This window comes from Amphiprion ocellaris, chromosome 20, assembly GCF_022539595.1.
Source record: "Amphiprion ocellaris isolate individual 3 ecotype Okinawa chromosome 20, ASM2253959v1, whole genome shotgun sequence".
Classification (NCBI taxonomy): Eukaryota; Metazoa; Chordata; class Actinopteri; family Pomacentridae; genus Amphiprion; species Amphiprion ocellaris.
The window spans coordinates 15,940,564-15,953,266 of NC_072785.1; the positions used below are offsets into that span (position 1 = coordinate 15,940,564).

General features: G+C 41.8%; 2 protein-coding genes across 2 annotated transcripts; one reads left to right on the top strand and one right to left on the bottom strand.

Annotated features, from left to right (window-relative positions):
- The first annotated feature begins 28 nt into the window (after positions 1-28).
- ap5m1 (adaptor related protein complex 5 subunit mu 1) lies at positions 29-8,380 on the top strand. Its single transcript, XM_023293707.3, has 8 exons — positions 29-246; positions 3,226-3,886; positions 3,978-4,205; positions 4,316-4,455; positions 5,766-5,851; positions 5,947-6,059; positions 6,285-6,381; positions 6,468-8,380. The coding sequence occupies exons 1-8, from the start codon at positions 179-181 to the stop codon at positions 6,548-6,550; spliced, it is 1,476 nt and encodes a 491-aa protein (XP_023149475.2). The 5' UTR covers positions 29-178; the 3' UTR covers positions 6,551-8,380.
- Positions 8,381-8,516: 136 nt separating this feature from the next.
- LOC118469137 (uncharacterized) lies at positions 8,517-12,129 on the bottom strand. Its single transcript, XM_035940721.2, has 6 exons — positions 11,494-12,129; positions 11,307-11,389; positions 11,061-11,120; positions 10,891-10,965; positions 9,684-9,798; positions 8,517-9,580 (listed from the first exon to the last, which is right to left on the bottom strand). The coding sequence occupies exons 1-6, from the start codon at positions 11,705-11,707 to the stop codon at positions 9,393-9,395; spliced, it is 735 nt and encodes a 244-aa protein (XP_035796614.2). The 5' UTR covers positions 11,708-12,129; the 3' UTR covers positions 8,517-9,392.
- Between the last annotated feature and the right edge of the window lie 574 nt (positions 12,130-12,703).

Sequence of the window (12,703 nt, forward strand, 5' to 3'; positions counted from 1 at the left end):
ATTGTCAGCTGATTGGTCGCGGATGTCACATGAAACAGCAGCAGGAAGGAAGTGACAGCGGTGGATATTTACAGCAGCCGGAGAAATATCACAGTTGCACGACAACATGTGAATGGGAATAGCTGAAGTCGCAGATTTTTTTAGTTTATAAATTGAGGTCTGTATTGCAGCCGGACAAATGACTATACGTGCGTTGTGGATTATTTCTCAAGAAAAAGGAGAAAATGTGTCAATACGCTTTTCAAGGTTTGTGACTGACTTTCTTTTCATAGATATCGCCTTGGCCAAACGTTTTGAGAATGACACAATTATTAATTTTTACAAAGTGTGCTAAATCAGTTTTTATGACGGCAACTTGTATATACGGCAGAATGTTATAAAGAGTCCTCCTTCGCTGTGAAAATAAACTTAATCCAACAACAGCAACAACAAAAATTCCACTGCATTCCAGCCCTGCCACAAAAGGACCACCTGACATCATTCCAGCGATTTTCTCGTTAACACAGGTAAGAGTGTTGACGAGGACAAGGCTGGAGATCACTCTGTTAGATTAACAGACTGGACGCATTAAAGGGAGGGTGGGTTTGAAATCATTGTTCTTTCTCTCTTGACCATGGTGGCCTGCAAGGATATTGCTGCTAGTCAGATTGCACCTAAATCAACCATTTATCGGATCATCAAGAACTTCAAGGACAGAGAAACTGTTGTGAAGAAGCCTTCAGGGTGCCCAAGAAAGTCCAGCAAGCGCTAGGACTGTCTCCTAAATTTGATTCAGCTGTGGGATCAGGACACCACCAGTGCAGAGCTTGCTCAGAAATGGCAGCAGGCAGGTGTGGGGGCATCTGCACGTACAGTGAGGCAAAGGCTTTTGGAGGATGGATCCCGTTTCGCATTGAGGCGTCTAGAAAAATGCTTGTGCAAATAAGAAAAGGTGAGCGCTGCCGTCAGTCCTGTGTCATGCCAACAGTAAAGCATCCTGAAACCATTCATGTGTGGAGATGCTTCTCAGCCAAGGGACTAGACTCACTCACAGTTTTGCCTCAGAACACAGCCATGAATAAAGAATGGTACCAAAACATCCTCTAAGCATCTTCCTCCAACCATCCAAGAACCGTTTGGTGATGAACAATGCCTTTTCTAGCTAGATGGAGCACCTTGCCATAAAGCAAAAGTAATAACTATGTGGCTCAGGGAACAAAGCATTGAAATTTTTGGTCCATGGCCAGGAATCTCCCCAGACCTAAATCCCATTGAGAACTTTTGGTCAGTCCTCATGAGTTAGGTGGACAAACAAAAACCCATAGATTCAGACAAACTCCAAGCATTGATTATGCCAGAATGGGCTGCCATCAGTCAGGATGTGGCCCAGAAGTTGATTGACAGCATGCCAGGGCGGATTGCAGAGATCTTTGAAAAGAAAGATAAACACTGCAAATATTGACTCTTCGCATAAACTCAATGTAATTGTCAATAAAAGCCTTTGACACTTATAACATGCTTATAATTATACTTCCATATACCATAGTGACATCTGACAAAAAGGTCTAAAAACACTGAAGCGGCAAACTTTGAAAACCAATGATTGTGTCATTCTCAAAATGTTTGGCCACCGCTGTGCATTTATTTTGATATGGAGCATCAGATCAATGGGCAAATATAACATCTACAGTAGCACTCTACTCTCATGAAGATTTTAAATGACAGTCTGCAGTGACAGTGGTTCAGGCAGCCCAACAGGTCTGATAGCATTAGATCTTCGTGCAGCATTTGACAGTATATATTATGAATAGTTCTAGATAGACTAGAAAATTGTCTCTCAGGTGGCTCAGATCATAGCTAGAAGGCAGAGGATCTGTTGTGAGCATTCATAATCTGAATCCTAATGATGTATGTAGTTATTTGTCCCTCACACCTCTCATTCCATCTGTACATGCTTCCCCTGTTTTAAATTTTCCAAGACTTTAGTGTTATTTATTAAAGCTCTGTAGATTACACTTGGAATCAGTGGAGTGCTGCAACAAAACTCTATCAACTTAATAAAGACAAAACTGAAGTAGTTCTTTTTGGAAATAAAAAAGGAAGGCTGGCAGTCATTGAGTTTTTTGAGTACTAAAAACTAAAACTCAGGTCGAGAATCTTACTGGGATCATTAATGAGAATGTACATTTCAGTAGAAACGTCAAACATTTATTAAACCATCATTCTGCCACCTTAACAATATAGCCAAAATCAGAAACTTTGAGTGAGCAAGATTTAGATAGATTCATTCATGCTTTTATTACTTGTGAAGTATGTTACTGTAATGCGCTCCTTAATAAGACTATTAGACATTTGCAACTCATTCAGAATGGTACCACTAGACTATAGACAAACACCAAGAAGAGAGAACACAATACTCCAAGTTTTAGACCCCTACACTGGCTTATAGGTAAATACAGAAGTAAATTTCAGGCCCTACTTATTATCTTTAAGTTTCTGAATGATCTGGGCCTTAAATATTTGAGACATATGTTTACTGAATACATGTCTGGTCACTCAGATGTGCAGGGACTGCTCAGACTAGTCATGATAATACAGCCTTTATTCATTATGCTGCTTAGTGCTGAAACCAGCACCCCTTAGAATTTAAATTAAAAGTTAATAATTTTGGGTGATCAGATAGCTCAACTGGTTGAGCAGGTGACCCATGAACAGGGCTATGGTCCCCAACGCAGCGACCTGGGCTCGATTCCAGCTCATGGTCCTTTGCTGCAGGTCTTCACCCCATTCTTCTCCCTACTTTCCTGTCTGCCTCTCTTCTAAACACTATCAAATAAAAAAAGCCAAAAAAAGGTTAATCATTTTTAAAAAGATGAATTCTTGTCTGAACTACCTGTAGTTTTAATAAATTTGTCTGCACTTTTATTCGCTTAATGTTGAATATTTAAAAAAAAAAAAAATCATACTTCACTTTTACATGTTCTGATTTCTCTTGTCTTTTGTATTTTTCTCTGGTTTTGGTGAATCTATTTCAAAAAATCTTTAATACAGTTTGTGTTCACTTTATTCTTCTTATCTGTTGTGTTTTTGATGTATTTGAATACATTTTATTCTGCTGTATTTTGCATTTTTTTCTTTTGCATGTTTTGATTTTTTATCTTTGCCTGTAAAACACTTACCTCTCTGGATGATGAGGTGCTACTTAAATAAACTGTGTTTTGTAATGCCTTGCCTCTCCACCCACAGGAGGTTTTCTACTGTGGAGCACCGAGCAAAGAGCCTGGCAGGTTCCTCGTATGTCGCAGTCCCAGAAGAAAGCACCGTCCTGCAGCTCCTTCTCACTGAGCTGGGACTGTCAGACCCAGACAAGGCTTATGTAGCTCTCAGAGATGATTGCCTTCACCGTCCGCGATCACCAGCGCTGGAGCTACGTGTGGATAGTCCTGAAAAGGGAATACTTTGGCCGATGTTGGTCATCTCACAAGGGCCTCTTATCCTGGCTTGCCTGCCTTTAGTGGATGTCCCTCCTGAGCCGCGGCCACCTCTGGCCAGCCTGCTGTCGGTCTCTCAGGGCCTCACGCTTCTGGCAGGCCTGCAGACTTTTCTTCTTGGCTCAGGGAGTAAGCCTGATGGTGAGGGACTGGTCTCTCGTCTGGCAATGTTGCCCTCTGTCCTCCTGCAGGTTTGTCCACTTGGCACACCACTTGATGTGCCACTCCTGGGGCCACCTGCTACACCCACAGGGCCCACTTCCACTGGGAACCAGAAGCAGCCCGCCTGGAAGACAGGCCTACACCGAGGCCGAGCTGTGGTCAACGTAGCACTGACAGAAACTGTACGCTCCATGCAGTATGGTAACCGGAGCAGACAGGACCTGTGGGATGTTTTCGGCACTGTGTTATGCAAAGTAAGTACGTTGTGCAAAGAAAACCATTAAATGCTCTAACTTTTTGTCTCTTACCTTGTATCTTTCTACTTTTCTGTCCTTCTGTCCACAGTGTGAGGTGGAGGGAGTGCTCCCAAATGTGATGGTGACCCTCTCACTGCCCCCAAATGGTTCTCCTCTGCAGGACATCCTGGTCCATCCCTGTGTCACCTCTTTGGATTCTAGTATCCTAACTGCCAGCAGTGTGGATAACTGTGACAGCTCAGCTTTCTCTGGGCCTTATAAGTTCCCTTTCTCTCCTCCCCTGGAGCCTTTCAGACTATGCAGCTATACGTCTCAGGTATAAACTTTAACACAAGGAACACAACCAAACAGCTGTATAATTACATGTATATGTATTAATTTTGTGAATAGTCCCAGCTTCAATTCCACTTTTTCATTTTTCATCAGGTGCCCGTTCCCCCCATCCTTGGTTCCTATCAGCTGAGGGAAGAGGAGAACCAGCTCCACGTGTCCGTATCTCTCAAACTTCACGAGAGTGTGAAGAACAGCTTTGAGTACTGTGAGGCACGCCTGCCATTCTTTAACAGGTAAACAGCATAAGCGTAACAGCATCTTGCTCTGTGTTAGCTTTGGGAGTGAATGTGATCCTGTCAGTAAGTGAGAAACATGGTGTTGGACAATCATTATAGTTTAGATATTTTTATATATTAGTGCCTTCCAGCATTCTTATTCAAATGGTGCGACTGTATGGACCTGCACTAATCATGGTCCAGTGCACAAGATGTGATAGTCTGGCACCTGAATCTAAAAGTCTGGATGCATTCAATTTACCATACTACCATGCTACACAGTAAACCAGAAAAATGTTTAGTGTAGTCCCAATACATAATAGGTCAAATGTGCAAAGACAATAATACCTGCATGTCTTACTACGTCTGATCAGATTTTGCAGTGTGCAAGCCAGCATGCTTTTCTGTCCATTCTGACTCACAGTCCTCTGCACAGTTACATCACATGCATCACAGTGTCTCTCGCTGGTATAAACAAGCTTGAGTCACTGAGAGCTCACAGACAGATGACAGCTCATTTCACACTACAGACTGCAATGGTAAAAGCTTAAGGCGCCATATTATGATGGAGTAGTGTGTCTCAATAATATGCACACTGCATGAAACAGTATGTAGTTAGATTTTTTTTTTAACTTGAAGTAAAAAGAAAAAAGAAATTTTTTGAAAGGCAGTCTTCATCCTGTAACTACACCACCGTTCAAAAGTTTGGGGTCACCCAGACAATTTTCCATGAAAACTCACACTTTTATCCATGTGCTAACATAACTGCACAAGGGTTTTCTAATCATCAATTAGCCTTTCAACACCATCAGCTAACACAATGGAGCATTAGAACACAGGAGTGATGGTTGTTGGAAATGTTCCTCTGTATCCCTATGTAGATATTCCATTAAAAATCAGCCGTTTCCAGCTAGAATAGTCATTTACCACATTAACAATTTAACAATTTAATATTATCTTCATTGAAAAAAAATTTTCTTTCAAAAGTAAGGGCATTTCTAAGTGATCCCAGACTTTTGAACAGTAGTGTATGTGGTAACGTAACAGAAATATCCCAAAATTTGTTCTACAAAACTCCCTTATTATTATATCAACAGGTCATTCTGGGGTCTAGTTTACGCATGTGTTTGGAAGGATCAGGGAATATAGAAATCTCATTTTTTTTTTGTCACATCTTGCACTATCTGCATGTGTGTTTATATTGTACTTTACAATACTAATGAATGTGTCTGAACGCATGCAGATGAATGTAAAAATATTTCAGAGTGCTGCAGTGTTCAGCATGATTGTTAAAATATCTGTGTCTGAGTTCTTTGTGTGTTCTGCAGGGATCAGATGGGTGTTGTGGATGTGAAGGTGAGCTATGGGCAGCTGGACATTTCAAAGGAGAAAAACCTGCTGGTCTGGGTCCTGGGTAAGCATTGTGCCTCTGTGTAAAATATCCTTTTCCCTGTAGCTGTATATTTCAAAAGGTAACTAGTGACTTCTTTTATTCTCACTAATATGTAGGACAAAAGTTTCCAAAGTCCCATGAGGTCACAATGGAGGGAAAGATCAGCTTTTCTGGGCCGACACACGGACCTTCTGACCCCCTCTGCACAGGACTCACTGCCTACATTAAAGTAAATTATTATGTTTTATAAAATATCAGCCATTCAAAGCATGTGTCAGCAAAATAATATTGACGTTCTTCAAGCCAAGAAGAATATTTATGATTCATAATATGTGACTGAGTTTGTATATTTAGAGCTAATCTCTAATAGGATGTAGTCAAATGGATGAGAAACATATTAATATGCAATCACTGTGCTGTGAAATCATTAACAATTTCACTCATTTCTTCACAGTTGTATTTCAAAGTGCCTGACATGACGCTGTCTGGGTGTTCAGTTGACCAGCATTCAGTGCAGGTTTATTCCTCTGCCAAGCCACGGATTGTTACATGTAAGTTCTCAGTACATTTAAAGCGAAAATGTTTGCTACATTTATTTCATGTGTAACTAAATGTAGTTCCTTTGTCCTATTCTCAGCCCGGGAACTTATTTCCAAAGACTACTTCATATGGAATTCAACAGGTGCTGCTCCGGTATCCTCTGGACAGATGGTGATGTAGCACTGATCCACACACAGAACCTCGGTGGGAAGGTGGACGGTACATTCATAGGACTGAAAACACTGTGCTCGGTTACATGCATTTGTTGCTATTCTGTTTTCCTGGATGGTTCATGAATAATAGAATACCGAAACACATATTATCTAACATTCACAAGTAATTCACAGTGTCCAAACTTTGGCTGGCAGAAGTGTTGATTTTGTTGATGGTTAACTATTTAAAAGAAATACCTGCCCCCGCATTACAACTTCTTTCATCCCCCAGCCTTCACCCTCCCTCACATTTATCCCATTTCAGACACAAGGGCCACCCCTTGCTCTGACAGTCCCACTTCAGTGACTCTCCATCAGCCGGATAATTAGCAGCTGGGGCCTTGTCATCAGCTGTTGTAGGCCTGGTGGAGAGGGGCGGCAGGACTGTGAAAGGCCAGGCTGCTCTGGCCAGTGTCTTGGCTACAAAAGGCTTCTCTTTAGAGCTGGCAGGAGTCCTTACCCACACCAATCACTCGCCTCCCCCCCCTCCTCTTTTGACCCCATCCTTGCCCTGTCAACTAGTGGCTAGTTCAAACACACAAGCAGGCTGTGATTGAGCGCTGACCCCTCTGGCCCTCTGAGACTTTAAAGCAGCCGGTCCCATTCAGTGAGCAGGACCTGCCTAATTGGTGAAAAAGTCACAAGGATGGTAATGGCTGGGCTGCCTGTCGAGGTTGCAGAGGTGCTTTAACTCAATTAATGTAGAACTTAAAGTCTGTGATTTTGATCTTCATTGATGTAACACAATCCGTAAAGGTTGACTTCCTTTTATATTTCATACTTAATTACAAAGAAAATCGGGTTTGGCTTCAGATGTTTTCCACAGTTTGCCATACCTGAACTATTCATGTTACTATGCAACATTTCTACTACATAAGCTCCACCTCAGTGTATTAAGTGGAATGAATAACTAGCCGATGAAGGGTTAAATCACAGGAGATTGTGCCCCACTACTCCACAGCAGCCAGACTCCTCTGAGTGGCCTCATTGTCTGCTGTTGGCCTCTTGTGCCCCTTGCTGGTCCAAATGCTACATTCTCACGTGGATTTCCACTCAGAAGGCTGACCATGACCAATCCTCTGTCAATTGGAACCAATTGCTCACACGGCATCCTTCACCTTCTTTTTATGTAGCAGTACGGAGTGGCAGACACCGAGACCTCTCGGCTCTCCCCCTCCACGATGATTTGGCTTTAAGGCCCAGTGTGTGTGGCTAGCGAACTGGAAAAGGAGAAGTTTTTTTGAAGAGTTGGGCCACTCTAAATCTCCTCAGTGTCCCAATATGTGGTCAGTCTGGCTCCTCAAGTCTGCAGTCAGTGGCCTCTCACTGGCAGACTTTGCTTTGTTGATTGAATAGCTTACTAAGTAGGTGGACTCGTTTTAATGCGTTGCTCTGCTCCAGTGCCTCCAGTCCATACCTTTGGGCATTTAATAGCACTGTTTTTCACAATCATTCATTTATTTGATCTTTGTTTCCTCCTGTTGACACACATATAATAAAATAACACTTCTGTACAGCAATCAGAATAAGTCACCTGGTCAGAATAGATTTGTGAAAGCAAGGCAACATTGTGGGTTGTTACAAATCATTTTAAAACATCATTATATTGTTTAGCTGTAAATGTTCAAAATGGTCTTTTTGTACTAAAAGGTTTTCCATACTAAAGCATTTGATTTGCTATTATACACACTGCAGCTGTTATCCACTTAACTGTGGAAGTTCTCTCCACTGTGTCCCTCAGCACAATAATGACACCCAGTGGCAGCGCACAATAAAAGTTCATGTTGGGTTGTCTTGATTTCTTGAATGCACGTTTCTTTTATTGAACTTTCTCGACGTCTGCCAGATTATCTGCGCTGATTTAATTCCCCCCGCTGCGCGATGTGATCCCAGCAGTGTTCATCTTACACATCGTGCCCGAGGACCAGGCTTTTGTCAGCCGCTGTGGCCCCAGGTGTTTGGTGGGAGTCCAGTTCCTCTCAGCCTCTCTAAGTCTCTAAGAGCCGGCCTCAGGGAGACCACTTCAAGAATGATGGTGCAATTAGCAGTTTCCTGTTTTCAGTCTGATTATTCTTCAAGAGGCTTTTTTTCCTTTCAAAAAACAGGATATCTTTGGACACTGGAGGATCCTTTTGTGTCGATCTTTTCACCCAAAGTCCAATAATAGACGAGCAGCTGCTTCAAAGCTTGCCGATCTGAATCCTGAGTCTTTGAAGTAAATCTCAAGTTTTGTTTAGGAAGTTTTTTATCAGTATTGTAGAATTTTAGATGAGCTTCACATTCACTGCCCCACCAGCAAGACTTCTCACGTCAGTGCATCACTTTCATCCCTAGAGGGCACCATAAACTTAGGAATATGTCTTCAACATCAAGAGTTTTCATCACATTGTAAGTTTATTTTGATGCCTAACCATAAAAGAAGCAACAGAACATGATCGTTTCAGAAAGCTTGAATTTTTTAATGTAGATTTGTCTTTGCCAAGTTGTGCAATAGCTATTTAGTAATTAATTGGCATCATCTGACTTTATGTTTTATCTGTTCTAATCCTGATTACTCAATACAAAGTGCTCTTGCTGCAGCTTACAGTCCAGGATCCCTGTTGTTCCTCTTATCCTCCCTGTCTGACTGCTTCAAGCAGACTCAGCTCACATCCAACTACGTCTCTGCACTTAGCTACAGCCGTCTCCTCACTGTTTTCCTTTCACTTGTCTGTGATACGTCTTTATCTAAAAAAAAAAAGTCCCCGATGTCCAGTTTGTTGAACATTTCTTACTTCCTGCTTTTAAGACCATGAGCTCAGTCTCTTCTTCTATCTGCAGTGCACGGAAGCTGTTTGTTCGGCTGCTTCTTCTGTCTCTTCATCAAAGAGAGATTCTGGCTTCAGGAGGCAGTTGGGGTCCAACCTTTGTCCTGTGGTCTCATCCCAGAAGATGTCCTTCTCTGTGGGCCTTCTCACGAGTTTCAGCCTTTGGATCCCTTCGGCATTGGGGCTTCGAACTAAAAGGCCAAATGAAATAAATAAGCAAGTGAAGCTCGAATCAATCAGTACACTAGACTCAGAGTTTGTATCGGGTAGGAAGGTAATCATTTGTGAGCCTACCAGTGGCTGTGTAGACAGCTTTATGTCTTCTCTTGTCTCTGGCTTGTCTGAGGTGAGTTTGACGATGCTGATGAGTCTGTTGAGTGAGAGATATCTGGGCCTCCAGAAATCCTCCCTAGAAAGACGGCAGTGCCACAAGAAACCAGTGTTGGAAAGTAAACGAGTTCATTTACACCACTAATGTTTTATAATATTTATACTTTTGTTGAGTAGCTCCAGTTTGATCTACATCATACATCTATTCACCTCATTTCACAGAGAAATACTCTAATTTTTACATCACTACCTTCATATGATAGTGATAGTTTCTTCATAGAATTAGATTTTATCTAAAAATATGACCATCTTATAGAATTTAATGATTTTTTTCCAGCTTAAATCACTAGTTGGTATGTGCTCCCTTGCAACAACAACGAAAAAAACAGTGTCTGGTTAGGTGCATGAGTTGTCAGTAGTTACAAAACGCCCCAAATTATTTATAACAGTAGCCAGGCAAATAACAGACTGAGCAACAAAGATGTCAAATTATCCAATATTGCACAAAAAATAACTCTTACCAAATGCATATAGAATAGTTGGTCAGTATAAAAATGCAGCTGACGAGCCGTTTCAGAACAAGTACTTCTGCTTTTTATGCTTCAAGTACCTTTAGTTTATATTTATATCAGATTTTAAATGCAGAACCTTTAATTATGTATTTTTATGCTGTTGTATAAGTATTTTTTACTTAAGTAAAAGAACTGACCACTAATTCCACCTCTGCAAGAAACACACATTTACAAATATACTGCAATACTGTACATGATTTAAGGGATTTGTAGCAGCGGATTCTTATTCATTGAAGTGAATTTGAAGCAAACTGTTCTACTGGAAGAATCATGTAAGTGTTAACACTATGCTTTTCTTGGTATCTACAAGTTTGGCTCTTACGGTAGGGCTTTTCTATTCCCTGTACCCTGAAAATAGAACCCGTTGAGGGCTAGTCATGGCTGTAGACCACCCTACTTCAGATCCACAGGGAGAGGAAGGGCTCACGGCTCACAGCTGTCTTTCTCTCTCTCCTCTTCTTCCTTTCCACTCCATCTTCCCTCAACCTCTCTCTCTCTATAGCACTGCAGCACAATTTTTCAATGTAAAAATGTATGATCTGAATTATTGATGTTACAGAAGCACTTCACCGCTTCCATACTTTGTCCAGATGCTTTACCTGAATCATTCTGCTGGTGCCTGTCTGGCCGGTTGTAAAAAACTGGTGGACATCCCCATCTCTGCAGTTCCTGCCCTACAACAAACATCAAAATTCCTTACTGGATTCTGAGATGGCATGAGGGTGATACTGGGACAGTCAGAGAGATATTTTTCTTTTTTTTTCATTACCATGGCAATTTGATTGGCAGTGCGTGTGTGGCCAATTTGAAGGGCCAGCGGTTGCAGTGCCTGAGGAGAGATAATGATGGGATGTCTGGGTAAAAATCACAAGCAGTCAGAACCAATGATGCTAAATTATGTCTCCCAGAGTCCCAACACAGGATTGAACAGATGAGAAACTTCTCTTATGAAACAGGCAACGAGAATAGCCTGTTACAGTTAAGTGTATTAGGCAGCAGACCTTGCTGAGCTAACCTGGGGTCTTCTGGGGGGATGAGAATGAATGATGCTTGAATTGTCGCTTTGTTTTGATGGGAAGGTTCCTGCAGAGCGCGGTTCTTACAGCACACACATGCACACAGTCAGTATCACAGCACAGAGGGATGGGTCAAAACATAATGAATAAAAGCATGTGGGAATGCAAAAGTTGGCACAAACTAACCTGAGAGGGAAGAAAGAGTTATTTCTTGTTTCAGTGGAGGTAAAGTCGTCTTCCTCCGTCCCAAAGGTCCTGATGGCTGCTCCGTTGTCAGTGGGAGAGCAGGGAGGGTCCACTGTGGTTTGGACTCATCTCCATTTTCTTGCAAACTATTACATGGGGCAACTTTACGCAGTCTGGGTCTGGAGTCTATGGAGCCCATTGTCCTGAGTTCCATCCAGAAAACTAACGCTAAAATACTTTTGCTCTGCTACAAGTTAGGTTTGTAAAGTTTAGTAACAAGAATATCTTTCTTAAAGTTAGTTGTTATTTAGATAAATAATAATCTCACCTTGTTATTGTTTTCTCATCAGTCACAAGAGGTCTCTGTCCACTTACATTGTTGACATGTCTCATCTAAATGTTGAGACTCTGTGGCTTTTCGGCCTGTCCAATAAAAAACTCATCAGTCACAGAATAACTTTTAAAAGTGACTCTCCACCTCGTCCCATTTGTTCCAGCGGCAAACCTCGTGCTCTTCACATCTAGCCTGCTGGCAAACTTAATGTTTGTCCCAAAGCGCTTCCGCCTGCTGCCAAAGGACAAATGCAATTTTTGGTTGTGGTTAAAAGAGTAGCGCGTACTCTGTCCCTGCTTTCATATTTGAGTCTCTCATTATAATGAGCTATGTTTCTATGGCAACTGTCCCCACAGGTTACTTTGTAACTCATAAGTTAATGCCTGAAAGAGCCTGTTATTTTCCTGCACCCCCTTTGCTATCTGAAAGCCCCGGAGGGACACAAAGAGAGGCAGGTTCGTTGGAAAGTTGCTAACTAACTGAAAAATATGACTCCAGAAGTGCTCATAAAAGCAGAGAGGGTGAACGAAGTGCTACAGTTGTGGGTCATACAACATGTATGCATGTCAGGTTGTAGTTATACAGTGTTTCTGTGATTATTTGCATGACAGTTTCCCTTTATATATTACAGTCTATTTGGTCTACAGTAGCTGTGTTGCTCCAGGGATGGCTGTGTCAGTCTATCATCCACTGTTTTGGTTAAGACTGAATCATTTTGACGACTATGAGATGGATTGCTTCCGTGAGATTTTGCAGAGACATTCATGGTGCCCTGAGGATGATCCCCATAGCGCCATCAAGAGGTTAATAGTTTTAACCAAAATATCGCAGAAATTTCAACAATGAAATCTGGTCTTTGGGTACTGTTTTACTTTG